At 48.5% G+C, this 21,823-nt stretch overlaps 1 protein-coding gene across 1 annotated transcript in view; it reads right to left on the bottom strand.

The window, feature by feature from the left end:
* Positions 1–2,300: 2,300 nt before the first annotated feature.
* The window catches only part of EGF (epidermal growth factor), a 29,316-nt gene continuing 9,793 nt past the window's right edge, over positions 2,301–21,823 (bottom strand). Inside the window, exons 8-16 of the mRNA XM_049786551.1 lie at positions 20,716–20,820; positions 18,435–18,658; positions 14,816–14,983; positions 13,476–13,607; positions 8,193–8,337; positions 5,380–5,538; positions 4,646–4,748; positions 3,134–3,239; positions 2,301–2,379 (exon numbers count right to left, since the gene is read on the bottom strand). Of these exons, the coding sequence (XP_049642508.1) occupies positions 2,357–2,379; positions 3,134–3,239; positions 4,646–4,748; positions 5,380–5,538; positions 8,193–8,337; positions 13,476–13,607; positions 14,816–14,983; positions 18,435–18,658; positions 20,716–20,820 (1,165 nt within the window). The 3' untranslated portion in view covers positions 2,301–2,356. The remainder of the gene's footprint in view (positions 2,380–3,133; positions 3,240–4,645; positions 4,749–5,379; positions 5,539–8,192; positions 8,338–13,475; positions 13,608–14,815; positions 14,984–18,434; positions 18,659–20,715; positions 20,821–21,823) is intronic.

The following is a 21,823-nucleotide window of genomic DNA, read 5'->3' as shown; positions in this document are numbered from 1 at the left end:
ATCTCCATAAGGAAAATCAAACTGACCAGTTGTTGACAATCTTATATTTGAAAATCAGTGAAAGTTCGCAAACATGCAAAGAGAGAATCAGCATTTTCATTGGAAAATCTATATAGGGAGAGAAAAGAAATGACAGCAAAAATTCTGGGGTCTCTTGGGTAATGTTTTTGTTTTGTTTTGTTTTGTTTTTTGGTCACACCCGGCAGTGCTCAGGGGTTACTGTTGGCTCGGTGCTCAGAAATCGCTCCTGGCAGGCTCAGGGAACCATATGGGATGCCAGGATTCGAACCATCTTCTGTCCTGGGTCAGCTGCCAGTCAAGCAAACGCCCTACTGCTGTGCTGTCTCTCCAACCCCTTTTGGGTAATGTTTTATTTTATTTTATTTATTTATTTTTTTTTTGTTTTTGGGCCACACCCGTTTGACGCTCAGGGGTTACTTCTGGCTATGTGCTCAGAAATCGCCCCTGGCTTGGGGGGACCATATGGGACGCCGGGGGATCGAACTGCGGTCCGTTCCTTGGTAGAGCTTACAAGGCAGTCACCTTATCTCTAGCGCCACCTTCCCAGCCCTTGGGTAATGTTTTAAACCTTGGAGCCAAACAAAGAATTCAAAGCACTGACTATGTGCATGTGGGAATCTGGTTTTTCTCCTTGGTAGTTCATGGGCCCCCTAGCTGTGACCTCAGAGTTCCAGGCTGGGAAGCCCCCCTGAGACTGGTAGGTGTAGTCCCCTAAACAAAAATAACTAACTGAAATGTCTCTATTCAAAGTTTTTTTCTAATGGTGCTGAGGATCAAACCCAAGGCTTCTCACATACAAGCTAAATATTCTCCCACTTTGAGCCACATCCTAGGGCCACATTCGAAGATCATTTAGAGGGGGGATGGTTGTGACATGGGGCTACACCTGGAAATTCTCAGGGCTTCCTTCTGGCTCTGTGCTTATGGGTGACTACTCTTGGCAGGACTTTGAAAACAATATGCAGTATCAGGGGTCAAACCAGGGTCAGCTGCATGCAAGGTGAGCGCCTTCATATCTGCACTCTTTTTCTTTTCAGGTCATTCAAAGACTTTAAAACCCAGAAAGCAGAGCACTGAGTTTTGAAACTTGTCAGGTTCTACATGAGCACATTTGTCATTCATCTGTCCTTAATCTACTCTGCAAGATTGACAGTGTGAACCCAAGGATAAGTGCATGGCATGCCAGGAATCAGAACTGTGATTTTAACACTAACCATTCCCTGAGATTGAATTCAATGTTCTGTCCAAATCAAAGAAAATAAAATGGACCAGATGGGCGTGATTACCCAAAGTAACCCCCAATTTCCTGGAGCTGCAGGAGGAAGGAAAAACGCCTTCTCTGTTGATTAATGAAGGTAACACCAATTATAATCAGGCAGTTCTGCTGGGTAGTATTGTTAGATCAAGTCTGCAGAGGGATGCGGTGGAGGAATAAAAGTGAGCAGAGGCACATGCGTGTCCCAGGTCAGGGTACAGTGACAGCTCCATTTCAAAGACTTCGGTGGGCAGATTTGGTGTTTGTCATTTCCACAGCTGCTGCTTCTCTTTCTTCAGATTATTGTTGTTTTGTCAGTTTTTGTGTTGTGCTCAGAGCATACTCCTGGCTCTGTGCTCAGGGATCACTCCTGGAGATGCTCAGGGGGCCCTATCTGCTGCCAGGGATAGAATCAGGGCCGAAAGAATGAAGGGCAAGTGCATTACCCACTGTACTGCATTTCTAGCCCTTTCTTTAAAAACTTATTTTGTTGTTGGGCCACACTTGCTGGTGCTCAAGGCTCTGCTCTCTGGGATCAATTCTGGTGAGACTCGGGGGACTATATGGGGTGCAAGAGATTAGACCTGAGTGGATCACGTGCCAGGCTAATGCTCTGATCACTGTGCTATCTTTTTGGAACCTCCAGCCCTTCTTTTTTTGTTTGTGTATTTGTTTTGGGGTCACACCCAGCAGCACTCAGGAGTTATTCCTGACTCTATGCTTAGAAATCGCTCCTAGCAGGCTCAGGGGACCATATGGAATACCGGAATTTGAACCACCATCCTTCTGCATGCAAGTCAAATGCCCTACCTCCATGCTATCTGTCTGGCCCCTGCAGCCCTTCTTTTAGCTCATTCATCCCACCACCCTGTGCCTGCTCCATTTGCTGTGGTGGCCTCAGGCCCTTTGCTGCCAGAATGAGAGGAAGGAGTGGAGGGAGCTAGTCGATATCCAAGGCCATGCATGTCTGGATCTGAGGAGCCCAGAGACCCACAGGGCCCCTGGACAGCAGTCTTGCTCGAGAGAGGCCAGTAGGCAACAATCTTGCTCTGGGCTCGCTCCAGATGACTGCGGACTCTTCTACTTGGTGAGTGGCACAGGTCCTAGGGCAAAAAGAAAAAGAACCTACCCTCACATTCATGGACCATGCACCCTGACCAGCCCCACATGGACTAGAGACCCAGAGGCAGGACACACAGATGTGACCATCCACCTTCCAACCAACGGACCCCTGCTTTAGGTTCGAGTTTGATTTGGGATCGGATCCGTGCTTGGGGCTTGACCTGGTTCTGCACACAGGGAACACTCCTGGTAAAGCTCTGGAGATTGTAAATTGGTGGTGGGGCTTACATCAGGGTCAGCCACATGCAAGGTGAGAATCTTAATCCTGTACTTACTCTCTAGCCGCCAGTGTTCAGGTCACACATGGAGATTCCAAGCACCTAGAATGAATCCTAATCCTAGTGCTAATTCACAGCAAGGGGTGCCACTCTGCTTGCTACTGTGCCCTGGCACAGCTGGCAGCTGAGTGTGAACAGATTTGCATGAAAGGGAGACACGGCAGAAGGCAGGACTCAAAAGGCATAAACCCTCCATGGCACAGTGATTTGTTTGTCTTGCATGCAGCCAACCTGGATTCTATTCCCAGAATCCCATACGGTCCTTGAGCTTTCCAGGAGTGATTCCTGAGCACTGCTAGGTGCAGCTCCCAAAGAACAAAACACAAACAAAACAAAATAACCACTCGAAGGTATATGCATGCTCAGTCCCTCACACACTGTCCCATTCAGCATCGAGTGGATGTAAGCAGGAGTCTTGGCCTCAGAGAACATCAGGATCTGGGAAAGACACTCCTACCTGACTTCGGCAGGGGCTGCTGGCCAGCCTCTGCCCCATGAGCAGGCTTGAGGGGGTCTGGGCATCTTTCATTCTTTAGGTCCTGGTGTTCCTTTAGAACCACAAACTGTAGAGAACAAAGGGGTGGGGAGAACAGGTGGTCATTCATAAATAGTCACAAAGTACATTTAAATCTGTCTTGCCAACCAGGGATGCAGCCTGCAAGAAGCTTATGTTTTAGACACTGTGGGTTGCAATATTGTTACTGAGGGGTATCATGCCTATCACTTTTCTCTCCATCCAGCACCCACCTCTTGTCCAGAGTGATCATTCCCAAGTATCATAGTCATAGTGGTTTCTCCTCTGTCCTAACTGCACTTCGTGCAAGCTCTTTGTGACAAGCTTCTATCATGGACTAGTCCTCCTGGTCCTCATCTCTATTGTCTCTGGATATTATTTCCATACTATCTCTTTTTTTTTTTAAACATCCCATAGATGAGTGTGATCATTCTATGTCTATCCCTCTTTCTCTGACTCATTTTGCACAGCCTAATACTCCATATCTCTCCATGGAGAAGCAAATTTCATGACTTCATTTTCCCAATGGCTGCATAGTACTCCATTGCATATTCCATAGCCATACCACAGTTTTTTTTTGTTTTTTTTTTTTGGTTTTGGGATCACACCCGGCGGTGCTCAGGGGTTCCTCCTGGCTGTCTGCTCAGAAATAGCTCTTGGCAGGCACGGGGGACCATATGGGACACCGGGATTTGAACCAACCACCTTTGGTTCTGGATCGGCTACTTGCAAGGCAAATGCCGCTGTGCTATCTCTCCGGGCCCATACCACAGTTTCTAAAGGGTGTTGGACACTGCATGATGGAAACTCAGTCATGAACAACTTTGTAACTGAGTCTCTCATGGTGATTCAATTTATTTATAGGGGCCAGAGCAATAGCACAGTGGGGAGGGTGTTTGCCTCGTATGTAGCCAGCTCAGATTCGATTTCCTGCATCTTCTATGGTCCCCTGTGCTTGCCAGGAGTGATTCCTGAGCACAGAGCCAGGAATAATCCCTAAACACCACTGGGTGTACCCCCGAAAAGAAAAAATTGACTTATAAATTAAAAAAAGCCATAAGTGGCATCCACAAAAGGATTGAGGTAGGTCAGGAAGTATGCCTTTGAGGGGGGCTGTACCTCTACCTGTGAAATGCACACCTATTGTCAGCAGAAACTGTGGGTGAGGAAAAATGTTCAGGAAATCAGGAGGCTCTGAGGCCTTTTCCCAGCAATCCTTTGAAAGGTCTGGGAATGATGAGTTAACACACAGACAAGCCCTGAGGGAAGGCGAGGTCCCAGGCACTGCTAATGCCCTGAAATGTGGGCGCTGCCCACCTGGGACAGATTTGGGGACAGTTCCGCCAGCCCAAGACACCAGGCTGATAACAACCATGCTGGAAGCCATTAAGAGAGGCTGAGAGACGGATGGAACTAGCCCACCTCTTGCTCCCTCCATCCCTTCTGCTGCATTACCCAAGGTTGGGGGGCAGGGGGCGCCCCCGCCTCTCCGGCTCCTCCTTGGCCCAGGGAAGCTTCCGAGGGGTTCTTAGCCGAGCTCAGGTGCAGCTTCTGAGTCCTGAGGAAAAACCAGGGCCTGCGACAGTCTCAAAAGCGGACAAGCGACCCACCACCACCACCATCAGCGGGACCAGGGCCCCGTGCTCCTCTGCGGGTTCTGCTGGGGAACGGAGGAGCTCAATGCGCTGGAGAGAGGTGGGAGTGAGAAGGCCCTGCGGAGCTCACTCTGACCTCTCTCCCACACAGAGAGCCTCACAGGAGGGGGCACAGAGCTGAGCCACCCAGACAGGACCAGTTTCCCTTTTCAGGGGGCAGAGAAAGTTCCTCTTTGGAGGGCAGGGAAGAAGGAAGGGGAAGGCAAGGGAGGAGAGTGAAAGGAAGAAAAAAGGAGAGAGGGAGAGGAGGGGAGGGGAAGGGAGGAAAGTGGCGAGTAAAAGGAGGGAAGGAGAAGAGTGGAAGAGAAATGGAGGTGAGGGAAGGGAGAGGAGGAGAGAAGGGGAAGGGAAAAGAAGGGAAAGGAGAGGAGGAGAGAAGGAGAAGGGAAAAGAAGGGAAAGGAGAGGAGGAAGAGAGGAAGTAGGAGAGAGGTGAGGGAAGGAGAAGGAGAGGGGAGGGGATGAAAGTGGGAGGACAGGGCAGGGGAAGGGAAGGGAAGGGAGGGCAGGGCAGGAGGGGGAAGGGGAAGCTCACCTGTGGTAGTAAAGGGCCCCCAACAGCAGCAGGAGCAGCAGGAGCAGGGCCCCCAGGCAGGCTGCTGCCACGGTGCCAGCCCCTAGCTGCCAGGGCTGGGCACTGCGGAAATGCAAGTCCAGGTATTCACAGCGTGGCCCATGGTACCCCACAAGGCACCTGTGACAACAGGACACAGGTGTTGGCGCCGAGTCAGGGCAACTCAGGGTGTGAGCACCACAGGTCTGGGTCCATTACCAGGAGGGACCAGTGGGGACCCCAGAGGGCTGGGGGGGAGGGGAGATCATTTGCAGTGGGAATACTGATCCCAGGCCAGTTTCTTGGAAGCTGAATTCCAGAGGACTCACCAGTTAAATCTAAGGCAAAGCCCCTAGCATGGACCAAAGCTGGGCAAGTCAGGGGCAGAGATGCCCTATTGGCCTCTAGGCCAAAGAATGTGGCAGTTGATGAAGCCAACACAGAGATTAAATAAAGAAAATGATCATAAACATTCAGACACCCCTAGAAGGGGTGTCAGAGAAGGGGGCCAGGGAGGGGTTGAGATTCAGGAGTTGGCAATCGGGTAATGGGCACATGCAGATTTGCAGTGGTGCAGCAGTGGATTATCATACAATCCACCAATGCAGATACAAAGAAAAGAATCTCTTATGTTTATTTTTTATTTATTTATTTTTTTTTTGGTTTTTGGGCCACACCCGGTAACGCTCAGGGGTTACTCCTGGCTATGTGCTCAGAAGTTGCTCCTGGTTTGGGGGACCATATGGGACGCCAGGGGATCGAACTGCGGTCCATCCAAGGTTAGCACAGGCAAGGCAGGCACCTTACCTTTAGCGCCACCGCCCGGCCCCTTTTTTCTATTTTTTTTTTTTTTTTTTGGAGAATCTCTTATGTTTAAATGAAAAGCGAAGTGCATCTTTGGACAGAGAACAGTTTGAGGCACAGTGTTAGAGAATTGCATAGTTTTGAAAGTGTCTGTGGAGACACAAAGGCTTTGGGTGACTTTCTTCCTGGGGGTAAAGAACATTCTAGAAGGAGCTGCAGCTCCTGGTGGAACTGCTGGGAGGAGGCATGCCCTGTCCTGAGAATAAACTGAGGCTGGGGCCGAAGAGGTGGTGCTAGAGGCAAGGTGTCTCTTGCAAGCGCTAGCCAAGGAAGGACTGCGCTTCGATCCCCTGGTGTCCCATATGGTCCCCCCAAGCCAGGGGCAATTTTTGAGTGCTTAGTCAGGTGTAACCCCTGAGCATCAAATGGGTGTGCCCCCCCCAAAAAAAAAAGACAAAAAAGAATAAACTGAGGCTGCCCCCTACTGGGAAGAAGCCTTCCTGGTACCATTAGTCTTGCAGGATCCAGATTTAAAGAGGGGATAAACAAAAAACGAAAAACAAAAAATCACCTAAGGTCTGTTCAACAAGAAACTTTGCTTTCAGCATTGAGGTGCAGAAGGAAGAACAGAGAAAAGCAATGTGATTCTTTTTGAGACCACACCAGATGGTGGTTTGGGAAATCTTATGGTGGTAGGTATTAAACCTAAAGAATCCAGTGTTGAAAATCATGTGCTCCAGCCCTTTGACCTAGCTCACCTGACTCGTGTCCAAACAATTGATTATTATTGCCAGAGTCAAAGATAAGTGTCTTACAAAGACAGAATGTTAGCACAGCAATAGGGTGTTTGCCTTGCATGCAGCCAACCCAGGATGGACCTGGGTTTGATCCCTGGCATCCCATATGGTCCCCCAGGCCTGTCAAGAACGATTTTTGGGGGCTGGGCGGTGGCGCTAGAGGTAAGGTGTCTGCCTTGCCTGCGCTAGCCTTGGACGGACCATGGTTCGATCCCCCGGTGTCCCATATGGTCCCCCAAGCCAGGAGCGACTTCTGAGCGCATAGCCAGGAGTAACCCCTGAGCGTCACCAGGTGTGGCCCAAAACCAAAAAAACAAAAACAAAAACAAAGAATGATTTTTGGATTTTTTTTTTTTTTTTTTTTGGTTTTTGGGCCACACCCGGTAACGCTCAGGGGTTACTCCTGGCTATGCGCTCAGAAGTTGCTCCTGGCTTGGGGGACCATATGGGACACCGGGGGATCGAACCGCGGTCCGTCCAAGGCTAGCGCAGGCAAGGCAGGCACCTTACCTTTAGCGCCACCGCCCGGCCCCTGATTTTTGGATTTTTGAGTGCAGAGCCAGGAGTAACTCCTGAGTGCTACCAGTGTGGCCCAAAAATAAAAAACAAAACCAAAAAATATATTTCCATGACTCATTCTTTTTTTGGGGGGGGGGGTCACACCAAATACAAAAGGGAGATGTCTATGAGGGGTGGGGTATATGCCTGGGTTTGATTCCTGGCACCTCAGGGCCCCCAAAGTGTCACCAAGGTATTCTTGGAGTCCTTCATCATTTTGATCCTTAGTAGCACCAATGAAAGTGGCCCCTGGGGGGTCCATGAGCACTTCCTGGAGAGTTCTTTCCCACCCCCACTGAAAAGAAAAGTAAAAAGAACAGCAGTGAAGACATTTGTCTTGCATGTGACTGACCTGGGTTCAGTTACTGGCACCCCCATAAGCTCCTTTGAGCACCACCAGAAGTGGCCCCTGAGCACAGAGGCAGCTGTAGCCTCTGAGCAGGTCACCAGGAAGAGAATCCAGGAGGCCACATGCAAGGCCACTGCCTCACCCCTATACCGTCTCTGGCTCCCAAAGCTCAAAATTGCTGTTTTGTTCCCTAAGGAGCAAAAGCTCCAGGTAGACATGTTAGCATAAGGCTGAAAGTTGGAGATGGAGCAGCACATGGCTGGGCCGTGATGGGCAGCAGGGCCTACCTGCATGCAGGCTTCTGCAGCACCTCGAAATATATGCACTGGCCCCCATGCAAGCAGTAGGCATCGTGGGAGGGAGGGCAGTCCTGGAATATTTCTCTCACCGAGTTCTGGTCTTCCCTGGCGGGGCCGGATGGTGAGGTCCAGGCTAGAGAAGCAGAAACATCACTTTAGGGGCTTCCTTGGACTTTTTAAAAAGCTTAACAAATATATTTTTATGGATTACTTTTTGTTTTTAAAAGAATTACTTTATTTAAACACTGTAGTTGACAAGGTTATTCATAATACAGTTTTTGGTTTTCATGGTTATAACGTTGCTCATGATGCAATGTCCAACTCCCTTCACCATGGCACATTTTCCACCACCAAAGTCCCTAGTTCATCTCCCCTCTTCCCCGCCCTCTCCCCTTCCTACCTTTGAGGCAGGCATTTCTCTTTTTTCTCTCTCTCTCTTTCCCTCTCTTTTCCCCCCTTTGGACTCTGTGGTTTGCAGTATTGTTACTAAACGGTATCATGCACTGATACCCAATAATAATAATAATAATTTTGCACCCAATTATTTTGCAGAGTGGTCATTCCCAACTCTCTCCTTCTCTGACCTAACTGTACTCCCTGCTCTTTGTGACAAACTTCCTAGAGTGGTACAGTCCTCCTGGATCATCTGTCTTGGGTATTACCATACTATATATACATATATATATACACACATATATATATACACACATATACATATACATATATATATATCCCACAAATGAATGTGACCACTTTATGTCTATCCCTCTCCCTTGGACTTATTTTGCTCAGCATATCATCCATGTAGAAGCAAATTTCATGACTTCAAATTCCCTTTTTTTTTTTTTTTTTGATTTTGGGTCACACCTGGCAGCGCTCAGAGGTTACTTGTGGCTCTACGCTCAGAAATCGCTCCTGGCAGGCTTGGGACACCATATGGGGTGCCGGGATTTGAACCACCATCCTTCTGCATGCAAGGCAAATGCCTTACCTCCATGCTATGTCTCCAACCCCCAAATTCCCTATTTTAAAAGTCTCTCCAACAAACAGGTCAATCTCACCCCTCAACTGTGAGTCTCCAAAATTGCTCCACACAATGCTTTCTTGGGAGGGGATTTTCTAAACTAAAGGTTTTTCAGGGCAGGAGTGATAGCACAGCAGGTAGGCACTTGCTTTGCATGCAGTCAACCTGCTTTCAATCCCTGACATTGCATAGGGTCCCCCAGGTCAGCCAGGAGTGATCCCTGAGTACAGAGTCAGAAGTAATCCCCTAGAGCTGGAGAGATAGCACAGAAGTAGGGCATTTATCTTGCATGTGGCCAACCCAGGATAGACCCGGATTTGATTCCCTGCAATCCATATGGTCCCCTGAGCCTGCCAGGGGTAATCTCTGAGTGTAGAGCCAGAAGTAACCCCTAAGCACTGTGGGTGTGGCCAAATAAAAAATAAAAGGACGAAGTAACCCCCTGGGGCCAGTGTGGTAGTACAGCAGTAGGGCATTTGCTTTGCACATGCTGGTCCAGGATGGACACGGGTTCGATCCCCAGTATCCCATGTGGTCCTCCAAACCCGGAGCAATTTCTGAGCGTAGATCCAGGAGTAACCCCTTAGCACTGCTGGATGTGGTCCAAAAACCAAAATAAATAAATAAAAGTGAGCCCTGAGTACCACCACATGTGACCTAAAAACCAAAAAACAAAAATGAAAGACGGAAGGCTCTTGAAAAGGAAGGAAAAGGTCCTCCAGAGAGACCTTTGTCCAGAAAGAACAAACTCTAAGGGGAGCTGTCCCTTTAATCGAAGGAAAATTGTTTTCTGACCCTGTGAATAGAGGGACAATAAGACCAGACTTTCAGGAACAGCTGATCCTTGGGGAAAATAAAGTGCTGTAAGAAAAAAAGCAAAGGGCCGGAGAGAGAGCACGGAGGTAAGGCGTTTACCTTTATGCAGAAGGTTGGTGGTTCGAATCCTGGCATCCCATATGGTCCCCTGTGCCTGCCAGGAGCGATTTCTGAGTGTAGAGCCAGGAGGAACCCCTGAGTGCCACCAGGTGTGACCCAAAAACAAAAAAAAAAAAAAAAAAAAAAAAAAAAAAGAAAAGAAAAGAAAAGAAAAGAAAAAAGGAAAACAGGAAAGAGCTGAACAAGGGCAAAAGTTTCCTTCTTTAAGAACTTTCTGTTATCAAGCTGAGACAGGCACGTAGCTGGCAACCCCTGGCCTTGCATCCTGGATTGGAGGCAGTGGGCCCCCTTTCTGGGCCTGAGAATCAGGAGACAAAGCAGAAAGGGTTCCGGATAATTATCCTGATAATTATTTACAATTAAAAAGAGAGAAATAGAGCTGTGATTCTTACTCTATTTAGGAAATTGTGATTTAGGGATTTACAAAGCTCCTGGCCATGCTTGGGTGACCATATATGGGGTTTAGGGGATCCCGGCCCTGGGCAGCCTCTTGTAAGGCAAATACCTTACCTGTTGTTACTACCTGACCCCAAAGACTTTTGCAGGATGGGGCAAACCTGGAGGTGCTCAGGGGCTACTTCTGGCTCTATGCTCAGAAACCTGAGCAGTGCTAGGGGTCCATATGGGATGGATGCCGGGGATCAAACCCGGGTTGACTGTGTGCAAGGCAAAGTCCTCCCTGCCATGGTCTCACTCAGGCCCCCAAATAGTGGCTTTGGAAGGAAATCAATTAAAACTCCTTATAATTGATGATGAGGAAACACCCAGCTAAGATCCAGAACCTCCAACCTCCTCCATCTTTCTCTCCTAGGACTTTTTCAGCACCCCCAGAACCAGGCATTCCAGTTACAGAATTAGAGAATCCCCCCGTTCCCAGCTTTAACAAAGGGTAAGCAGAAAAATGGGGAGGGGTGATTACCAGCTGCCATTGAGTGAAGAACACTTGAACCCTTTGCGATTCCCCAGACTGGCCCCAGGTGCTTGCGGAGTCTGGGACTTGCGGGGACAAGGCAGGCTGGGGCCAAGTCCTCCCTGCACATGTGCAGCAGTGACCCTGCTTTTTGTTGGCACAGCTGGGATTTTCCCTGCAGCTGTCACTCACTCATCGATATCTGCTAGAAAACCAGAGTAGGAGGGTGGGACCAAGTAGGGGAGAAGTAGGGTGCAGAGAAAAAAAGAGGGTTAGAGGAGTAGGAACCCCAGTGCTGGCAAGGAGCACTTTCAAGTGGGACATGGAGACCGAGGAAACAAGATTCTAGAGCTCCGGGCTAAGGGACAGAGGACCCGGGTCCTGGGGTAGTTACAGCTTTGTGGGAGCAAAGGAGCCTCGAGTCCGTGGGACACTGGTGCAAAGAGAGCCCAGCTCCTAAGTCTGCTATGGACACTGCCTTTGCCTCTTAAAATCTGCGACTTGGGCCGGAGCCATAGCACAGTGGTGGGCTATTTATTTGCCTTGCACGCTGCCAAGGGGGCCAGGTTCGATCCCTGACATCCAGAAGACCCCCAAGCACCACCAGCAGTGATTTCTGAGCACAGAGCCAGGGCCCAGGGCACTGCCATGGTGATTCCTGGAAGCACAGAAGTGTGTCAGGCACACGTGGCAGCTTCGTGAATGGGCACGTCATGGCAACAACAAACATTTACAAAAGGCTGGAAGTGTTTGTTTTATTTTTGTGACACACTTGGTGATGCTCAGAGCTGAGTTCTGGCTCTGTGCTCAGGCGTAGGAGACCCTAGGGCAGGGGTTGGCAACCCGCAGCTCCGGAGGCCCCATACAGCTCTTTTGAAGCTTTTTGTTTTGGTTTTGGTTTTTGGTTTTTGGGTCACACCCGGCAGCGCTCAGGGGTTACTCCTGGCTCTATGCTCAGAAATTGCTCCTGGAAGGCTCAGGGGACCAGATGGGATGCCGGGATTTGAACCACCATCCTTGTGCATGCAAGGCAAATGCCTTACCTCCATGCTATCCTCTCTGGCCCCACTTTTGCCTTGGGCTCCAACAGCAGGGCCAATAGCAGGGGGGCAGGGAGTGGTATCACTTAAATATTTTAATTGGCTATTAATTTGTACAAATATATGTTTTACATTATTTTTTTTGCAGTTCCAGATATTTTTACTAGTGGTTTCTTAAAGGTTTAGAGTCAAAGGAGTACTGTAGAAACAGTATTAGAGTGGCAATTATCGTTTGTATAGGCCCACCAAAGTATGGGGGAAAAGCCTTGGCCTAAATACAAGGATACCCTACCCCTAAAGTTTCCTGACATAAGACCAATTCTAGGCTCCAATTTGTCCAATTTGTCCAATTCAGGTCATTGTCTGTAGTGCCTATTGTTTTACATTATTAAGTGAAAAAGTTCTTTTTTTCTTCAGATCGACAGCTAATTGCACAATCCTGTATATAGCATTAAGATAAGGGACAATATATGCATTGCTATATGGTGCCGGAACTCCCAGGTTTTTTTTTCTTTTGAAAACCAGTCCAAGTGGCTCTTTATGTGTTAAAGGTTGCCAATCCCTGCCTAAGGGATGTGGGGATCAGACACAGGTGGGCCAAGTGCAAGGCAAGTGCCCTCCCCATTGTGCTATTGCTCCGACCTGGAGAAGTAAATGGAGTAAATGAAGTAAATGGAGGAGTAAATGGCAAATTTTACCGTGAAAAGAATCAGGTCACTGTCACTATTTGCAAAGGCAGGTTAGTAAGAAGCACCCCCTCCCTACCTCTGCAGACATTCCTTAGGTGCCTTCAGCATTTATTTCAACCTAATATTTTGTTTGTTTGCTTTTAGGGTCACACCCAAAGGTACTCAAAGATTACTCCTGGCAGGGGACCATATGTAATGCTGGGGATCAAATCGAGGCCGACCACATGCGAGGCAAATGTCCTCCCTTCTGTGCTCTGGTCCCAACCTTATATATTTGTCACAGTAATTTTATTTACTTATTTATTTCTGGTCTTTAGATCACAACTTGGGGTGCTCAGGGTTTACTTCATTGCTCCAGCCCCCCAACCTGGCTTTTTTTTTGTAGGTGTTTGTTTTTTTTTTGTTTTGTTTTGTTTTGTTTTGTTTTTTTATTTTTAGGTCACACCTGGCATCGCTCAGGGGTTACTCCTGGCTCGGGGGACCATATGAGATGCTGGGATTCGAACCATTGACCTGCATGAAAGGCAAACGCCCTACCTCCATGCTATCTCTCCACACACACACACACCCTCCTGGCTTTTTAAAGGAAATTTGTTACTAAGGGGCTGGAGAGGTTTACCTGGGGTAAGGCGCCAAATGGGTCACAAAGATACACACCAACTCCTCACTCACCTTCAGGGCTCTGGGAGCCCTTCAGAGACAGAATCGGCTCCCCATTCTGGGTTCTCCCCAAACTTTCTTGAGACAAGCTTTGGATGGCCTTTGGCCCCCCACTGCAGCTGTGATGCGAACAGGGATCTGCGCCTGTGTGGGGAGACATTCAGGGGCTGTTAAATGTATCTTTAAGGGGTGATAACATCCGCCTGTAATGGCCAATGGACTGGGAAACCTTGTTTCTTCTCTCTTTTTTTCTCTCTCTCTCTCACTCTCCCTCTCTCTCCCTCACTATCTCTCCTTCTCCCTCTTTTTCTCCTCTCTCCTCTCTCGCCTCTCTTCTCTCTCTCCTCTCTCTCCTCTCTCCCTCACTGTTTCTCTGTGTCTCTGTCTCTGTGTCTCTGTCTCTGTCTCTCTGTCTCCCTCTCTCTCTGTCTCTCTCTGTCTCTCTCTCTGTCTCTCTGTCTCTCTCTCTGTCTGTCTCTGTCTCTCTGTCTCTCTGTCTCTCTGTCTCTCTGTCTCTCTCTCTGTCTCTCTCTCTGTCTCTCTCTCTCTCTCTCTCTCTCTCTCTCTCTCTCTCTCTCTCTCTCACACCCCCTTAAATTATGTTTTGGGTCCCTAGCAGTGGCGGCCGCCTTCATGAAGCCAGTGCAGACTTTGAGGGAGAAGCCAGTGCTTCTGCATTGCACACATCCTGTGTCAAAGGCTGGTGTGTGTGTTGGTGTGTGTGTGTGCGGGTGGGGGGGGGTCCCCAAAAGAATTCTGGGAAGGCAGTTGAGAAACTGAGTCCCAATCTCACTGAGTAGACCGGGGGCACTGAAGAGAGAAGGGGGACTGGGGCACAAGTGCCTTTCTTGTCTGCTTCCTCCTGACTGAAGCTTGCTCCTTGGGATGGCTCAGGGTGCAGAAATTAACCTTCCAGTGGAGACCAACTCAGACCATGGATCTAGAAATTACATCCCACGGCACTGGGCAGTGGAAGGATTGGCTCTATGCATACAAGAAACATGCTAGTGTACATGCCTAGCTTGTGCAAGGCCCAACTGACCCAACTCCCCAACACCTCCAACTCTGCCAATCCCAATAGCCGAAAAAGAAAAACTGCCAGCAACTGTCCCCTCCATGTTGCCTTTTATCTGAGAGTTTTGAGGGTGAAATAGCAAGTAAATGAGGTTCAGAGAAGCAGACAAGCTGGAGGAATGAAGGCCACATTTGAGTGTGGGCGAACCCCAGATCTCAGGAAATCCAAACACTACCCCATCCAGATTAGTGAGTAGGGACAAAGGCCCAAGTGTTCCCAAACCTGAGTGACAGAAGCCCCTGTCAGTTGGGCAGAACTGAGCCTCACTTCTCAGTACCTGGCTTTGACAGCAGGTGGACCACGGCCAGCGATGAGGGTCTGAGCAGGTCGCCCCGCAGCTGCACATGCTGGCCCCCAGTCCTCTTGTCCATCCTGCTGAGCGATGGCGGAGCCCAGTCGGACACCCACAGATAGTCCTCGAACACAGCCACAGCGAATGGGTGCCCTGTGAAGGTTCAGAACCGTGAATCAGGCCTTGGCAGGGCCAAGAAAACAGGGGGTTAGGAACCCCCAAGAACCCAGACTCCAAGATTACTGCTTCTCACACTGTGTCTCCAGATGAGAGTACAAAGACGCCCAGAAACAAAAAAGTTGGGCAAGGGGGCGCTGAGAATAATCATCACACCAGGAAGAGGGAAGCCTGGTGAGTTTTATTTATTTATTGGTGCTTTGAGGCCACACCAGGTGGTACTCAGGGCTAACTCCTGGCTCTGTTCTAGGGATTACTCCTAAGGGGGTTCAGTTTGCGGGGATTGGAAGTGGGGTCAGCTACTTGCAAGGCAAGTGCCGGATCCCTGTACCTTCTTTCCAGCCCCAATATGAGTTTTTGTTGTTGCTACTGCTGTATTTATTTATTTATTTACTGGTTTTGGGGGCCACACCCAATGATGCTCAGGGGTTACTTCTGGCTTTGCGCTCAGAAATCACTCTTGGCAGGGGGACCATATAGGATGCCGGGTATAGAACCCCGGTAAATTCCTCGCCAGGCAAACGCCCTCCCCGCTGTGCTCTGGCCCTCTGCTATATTTTATTTCTTAATGTTTTAGTTGCTGTCGTTTGTATCCTCCCTTATGATGATCCCCTACTGAGCCCCGTGGCCACTGCCCATCATCTCCTCCTGTACTTCCTCTCTGCCATCTCCAAGACCCTTCAGCATCTGCAGGGGAGATTGCCTTTCACCTCCCCTGGTGAGATGCTAGTTTGGAAACTTGAATCAATTTCCCCAGGCCAGTCTATGCTCTCGACACTGAATTCCCACCACTGACAGAAAACCCAGCTCCGTATCTCAGATGTATTTTTAATTCTGCTCCTTGCTGCCAGGTCAAAGTCATAAAACCATGGGAAATGTTGCTGTTGTTGCTCTGGGGCCACTCTCAGCTGCACTCACTCAGGGCTTCCTCTTGGCTCTGCACTCCGAGATTACTCCTGGTGGTGCTCAGGGGACCATGTGGGGTGCTGGGGATTGAACTCGGTTGGCTTCACACAAGACAAGAGCTTCCTCTCTGTCCTGACTCTCCCTCTTGAGACTGAACATTCTGGATAAAATTGCCAGCTTAAACTGAATGAATGATTCAGTCCTGTCATTTCTACTTGCCCTGAAATACAGCTCCATTGCAACACTTTCTATGTTTGAGAAACTCAAACTCTGTACCCCTGATCTCTGGGAACCACTATCCTACTTTCTGTTCCTATGGACTAAATTTTCCTGAGAGAGCACAGAAGTGACCTTGGACAATATTTCTCCTTGTGACCGTTCCGCTGCTCGGCAGAATGCCCTCATTCGCCCAAGTGTGGCAGGAGACAGAATTAGCCAAGGTGTTTCACTTGAGACCTCACCTTCACTTGCATTTAGTTTGTAGAACAGCCATAATTGAGTTTCCCACCGGAGGGAATTCAATCCAATTTAAAAATTCATTCCGGGCCGGAGAGAGAGAGAGAGCACAGCGGCGTTTGCCTTGCAAGCAGCCGATCCCAAGACATAAGGTGATTGGTTCGAATCCCAGTGTCCTGTGCCTGCCAGGAGCGATTTCTGAGCAGACAGCCAGGAATAACCCCTGAGCGCCACCGGGTGTGGCCCCAAAAGAAACAAACAAACAAAAACATTTCATTCCATCTTAAGAATCCCGGACAATGGGTTGAGAAGCCGCCCACATGTGCCAGCAGGTGGCGCTATGATGGCAGAAATGGTTCTCATTTGTGCTGGGTTCGACAAGAGTCCTCTAAGAATTTGCCTTTTCATCCACCAGTAAAACAAATTAGTCACAAAATAGTGGGTTGGAGAAATATTTCCGCGGGTAAGGTGCTTGCCTTGCATTCAGGAGGCCCAGATTCTACCTCTGACATTCACACATGGTCCCTGAGACCCTCTAGGAGTGACCCCTGAGCTCAGACAAGAGTAAAATCTGAGCACTGTCTTGGGTACAAAATTTAAACACACACACACACACACACACACACACACACACACCCCTAAACAAAATACATGCCATGCCATGCCATGCGTTAGAGTTTAGAATATGGCATCTTTACATTCTGGTTAGAAAGTTTTACTCACATTCTTTAGATCTTCCTATATCAAAGCTCTAATTTTGGGAGTCGTAGCAATAGCACAGTGGTAGGGTGTTTGCCTTGCACGCGGCTGACCCAGGATGAACTTGGGTTCAATCCCCAGCGTCCTATATGGTCCCCTGAGCCAGGAGCAATTTCTGAGTGCATAGCCAGGAGTAACCCCTGAGCATCACCCATGTGGCCCAAAAACCAAATAATAATAATAATAATAATGATAATAATAATAATAAATAAAATAAAAAGCTTCAATTTTAACTTATGGTGATATGTTGGGGGCTAGAGAGATAGCATGAAGGTAAAGCATTTGCCTTTCATGCAGAAGGTCAGTGGTTCAAATCCCAGCATCCCATATGATCGGTCCTCTGAGCCTGCCAGGAGCGATTTCTGAGCATAGAGCCAGGAGTAGCCCCTGAGCGCTGCCAGGTGTGACCCAAAAACCAAAAAAATAAAAATAAAAACATTTATGGGGAGATATGTGATTTTAATTTAGTTTATTTTGGGCCCAGAGAGATAGCACAGCGGCATTTGCCTTGCAAGCAGCCGATCCAGGAGCAAAGGTGGTTAGTTCAAATCCCGGTGTCCCATATGGTCCCCTGTGCCTGCCAGGAACTATTTCTGAGCAGACAGCCAGGAGTAACCCCTGAGCACCGCTGGGTGTGCCCCCCCCCCAAAAAAAAAGTTAGTTTATTTTGTTTTGTTTTGTTTTGGGCCAACCCAGTGGTGCTCAAGGGTTAAGGCTTGGGAACCATATGGGATACCGGATATCGAAACTGGGTCTGCTGTGTGCTAGGTAAACACTCTCCATGCTGTGCTATAGCTCCAGCTCCCATATTTTTTGGGTGTGTTTTGTTTGTTTGTTTGTTTTTTGGGGGTCACACTGATGGTGTTCAGGGGTCACTCTTGGCTCTGTGTTCAGAAGTCCCTCCTGGCAGGCTCGGGGGACCATATGGGATGCCAGGTTTTGAATCACCATCTGTTCAAATCAGCTTCATGCAAGGCAAACGCCCTACAGCTGTGCTTTTTCTTCAGCTCAGCCCCCATATTTTTTTAATGACATGCATCTCTCTCTCTCTCATATTCAACACTGTGACTTCACAGGAACCCTAACTTTCATCCTGATTTGGGGAAACCTTGACAGAGATTTCACATCACTATTCTTTCACTCATCCAGAGCTCATAAATCCTTTGAGAAATCTGTCAGTCTATCAATCTGTTTTTTTTGTCTCAGCAGATGACTGTATATTCATGTACGTACAAACACACACATTACCCTAAATTCTCATGAACATTCAGTGAAAGTAAAGAAACCGATCACACCCAAATCTTACCTACACCATTCTGGGCAAGGGTTCGGCGCCCAGAACCGTCCAGATTGGCCATTTCGATCCTGGCCCCCTGGGCATCACACCAGTACAGCTTGTCAGCTAAGTAGTCAATGGCGATTCCACTGGGCCAGACCAGTTCGGTGCGAGCGATCACCAGCCGGTCCGTGCCTTGGAGGGAAGAGCTTTCTATTCGGGGTTGAGGCCCCACATCAGTCCAGAATAACCTCCTAAAATCAGAACAGCAGGCTACTCTTGGTTTACAACTTAAACGTTGGTTTCACCCAAACAAAATTCACTCCTGGTTTCTTTGTATCTGTTTTTTTTGTTTTGTTTTGTTTTGTTTTTGATTTTGGGCCACACCCGGTGACACTCAGGGGTTACTCCTGACTATGAGCTCAGAAATCGTGCCTGGTTTTGGGGACCATATGGGACGCCGGGGGATCGAACCGCGGTCTGTCCTAGGCTAGCGCAGGCAAGGCAGGCACCTTACCTCTAGCGCCACCACGCCGGCCCCATATCTGTTTGTTTTTAACAGAATTTCACTGAAAAGAAAGTGAAAAATAGGGACCAGAGAGATAGCATGGAGGTAAGGCGTTTGCCTTTCATGCAGAAGGACGGTGGTTCGAATCCTGGCATCCCATGTGGTCCCCTGTGCCTGCCAGTGGCGATTTCTGAGCATAGAGCCAGGAGTAACCCCTGAGCACTGCCGGGTGTGACCCAAAAACCAAAAATAAAAATAAAAATAATAAAGTAAAAAATAATATTTTAAGTGAAAAAAAATCACCCCTGTTTTCTTTGTATGTTTATTTATTATTTGGTTTTACCCAAAACAGAAATTTTCTTTACTATATTTTACATGTCTCAAGCAAAACTGGCTCAGGATAAGCCTTCTGTCCTTACTTCCCTGCTCGGGGGTGGTCAGTCTAGCAGCCAGCTCTCTCTCTCTCTCTCTCTCTCTCTCTCTCTCTCTCTCTCTCTCTCTCTCTCTCTCTCTCTCTCTCTCTCTCTCTTCTCTCTCTCTCTCCTCTCTCTCTCTCTTACCCTTTCCTTCTCTCTCTCTCCCTTTCCCTCTCTCTCTCTCCTCTCTCTGATTTACAGACCATTAGTATAATTTGCATGAAAAGTAAACTTCTCATAGAAAACGCAGATGAAAAGAGGACAAAAGGAGCAGAATAAAATGTACTGATCGTTTTCAAAAGCCAAAAGTTATGCTTTTGTTGTTGTTATTGTTATATTTTTGGTGCTCAGGGAATACTCCTGCTTCTGCGCTCAAGAATCACTCCTGGCAGACTCAGGAGACCCTATGGGATACTGGGGATTGAATTCGGGTCAATGGCAAACAAGACAATGCCCTACCCGCTGTGCTATTGCCTCAGCCCTAAAAATGATCTTTTCTAAATAGAGAATTATGGCAGCGACTGCTGAATGAAGGCTCTGATTATTGGATAAAAACAAAATGATCAGGAGCCAGAGAGATAATACAGTGACTAGGACACTTGCCTTGCTGACCTGGGTTCAACCCCTAGCACCCAACATGTTTCCTTGAGCACTGCCTGGAGTGATTCTGAAGTTCCAAGGCCAGGAGTAAGTCCTGAGTACAGCTGGGTATTCCCAAAACTCCTCCCAAACTATTTATTTTTATTGATGGACTTTAATTTTATTTGGTTTGGGGCCAGGTTCCTGGCTCTGTGCTCAGGGATCACTCCTAGTGAGGCTCGAGGTCCCAGATATGGAGCGGAAATTAAACTGAGGTTGGTTCAGAGGAAGGCCAATACCTTAAGTCCTGTCCTAGGCCACAGCCAGAACTTTTTTTTGTTTGTTTGTTTTTTGGGTCACACCTGGCAGCGCTTAGGGGCTACTCCTGGCTCTATGCTCAGAAATTGCCCCTGGCAGGCTCAGGGGACCATATGGGATGCCGGGATTCGAACCACCATCCTTCTGCATGCAAGGCAAACACCTTATCTCCATGCTATCTCTCGGGCCCCAAACTCTTTTTTTTTTTTTTTTTGATTTTGGGGCCACACCCGGCATTGCTCAGGGGTTACTCCTGGCTGTCTGCTCAGAAATAGCTCCTGGCAGGCACGGGGGACCATATGGGACACCGGGATTCGAACCAACCACCTTTTGGTCCTGGGTCGGCTGCTTGCAAGGCAAACGCCGCTGTGCTATCTCTCCGGGCCCGGGCCCCAAACTCTTGACCATGTTTGTTACTAATGAAAAGTGCGCCACAGTGGGAGTGATTCACAGTTAACACTGACTTGATCCACTTCTCACCACTACCTACTTGGCTGCTGGGTGGACAGCTATCCCGTGTGGACTGGAGATGCCCTCCTGCAGGATGATTTTACGCCGTTTCCCATCTAAGTTGCTCTGTTTGATGCATGATTTCCTGAAACGGAAGTGGAGGGGACTGTAGCACCAGCAAAAACAAACAACAAAACAAAACAAAACAGAACAGAACAAAAAAAACACCCCTTTTCCCTGGCGACTTTCTGCATTCTAGAACCCTTCATGCCTGCGCAAACCTGCCTGCAGCCTCACAGACCCAACAGCAGCTTCTAGACTCACTCTTTGGGGACCCCCAAATGTTCAGGACAGCAAGGAGCAAATCTTATTGTGATTTTTGTTTTACAGCCACATCTGACAGTGCTCAGGGCTTATTCCTGGCTGTGTGCTCAGGAATCACTCTTGGTGGTGTTGGAACCCAGGACAGTCACATGCAAAAACAAGCGCCCTTTTATTGTGCTATATCACTCTAGTCCCAGAAGCCAGCCATTCATTTGGTGGGGGGGCATATCTGGTGGTGCTCAGGGGTTACTCCTGGCTCTGCACTCAGAAATCCTTACAGAAGTAGTCTCTGTACTCAAGAAAAATGGCAATTCTGGCAGGCAGCTTGGCGGAGATATGAGATAGAAGATTGCCAGACTATACGTGTTTCACCCTCAGCCTGCTTTGGATTATTTTATGCATGACTCATTCACCTGGGGTTGGAGATACGACATGTGGGGTGATTTTATATCCAGAGGCTCAAAATTCTCTCTTGGAAAAATCAACATTCCCCCAAATGTGTATGTGTGCCACAATGGGGTCATCTGTCTCCCAGCCCCATCTTTTTTTCTCCATCCCAACTCCAGTGCTCCAATATTAACAGGCACCCAGCCTTTCTCCTGTGCCTAAAGAGGATGGAGGTGAGGGTCAGAGCCCTTGGTATTATAGTCCCCCAAGCCCCTTTTACAGGGCTTAAAACTGCAGAAGGGGGCCAGGGAGAGGGCTCAAAGGACTGAGTCTGTGCTCTATTTGCAGGAGGCTTGGGTCCAACCTCGCAGCATTGCCAGGAGCAATTCTAAAAGCAGAGCCAGGAAAGCTCCTGAGGAATGCTGGTTGTGGCCCCC

This window comes from Suncus etruscus, chromosome 14 (genome assembly GCF_024139225.1).
Source record: "Suncus etruscus isolate mSunEtr1 chromosome 14, mSunEtr1.pri.cur, whole genome shotgun sequence".
NCBI lineage: Eukaryota > Metazoa > Chordata > Mammalia > Eulipotyphla > Soricidae > Suncus > Suncus etruscus.
This window is presented reverse-complemented; position numbering and strand designations above follow the sequence as displayed.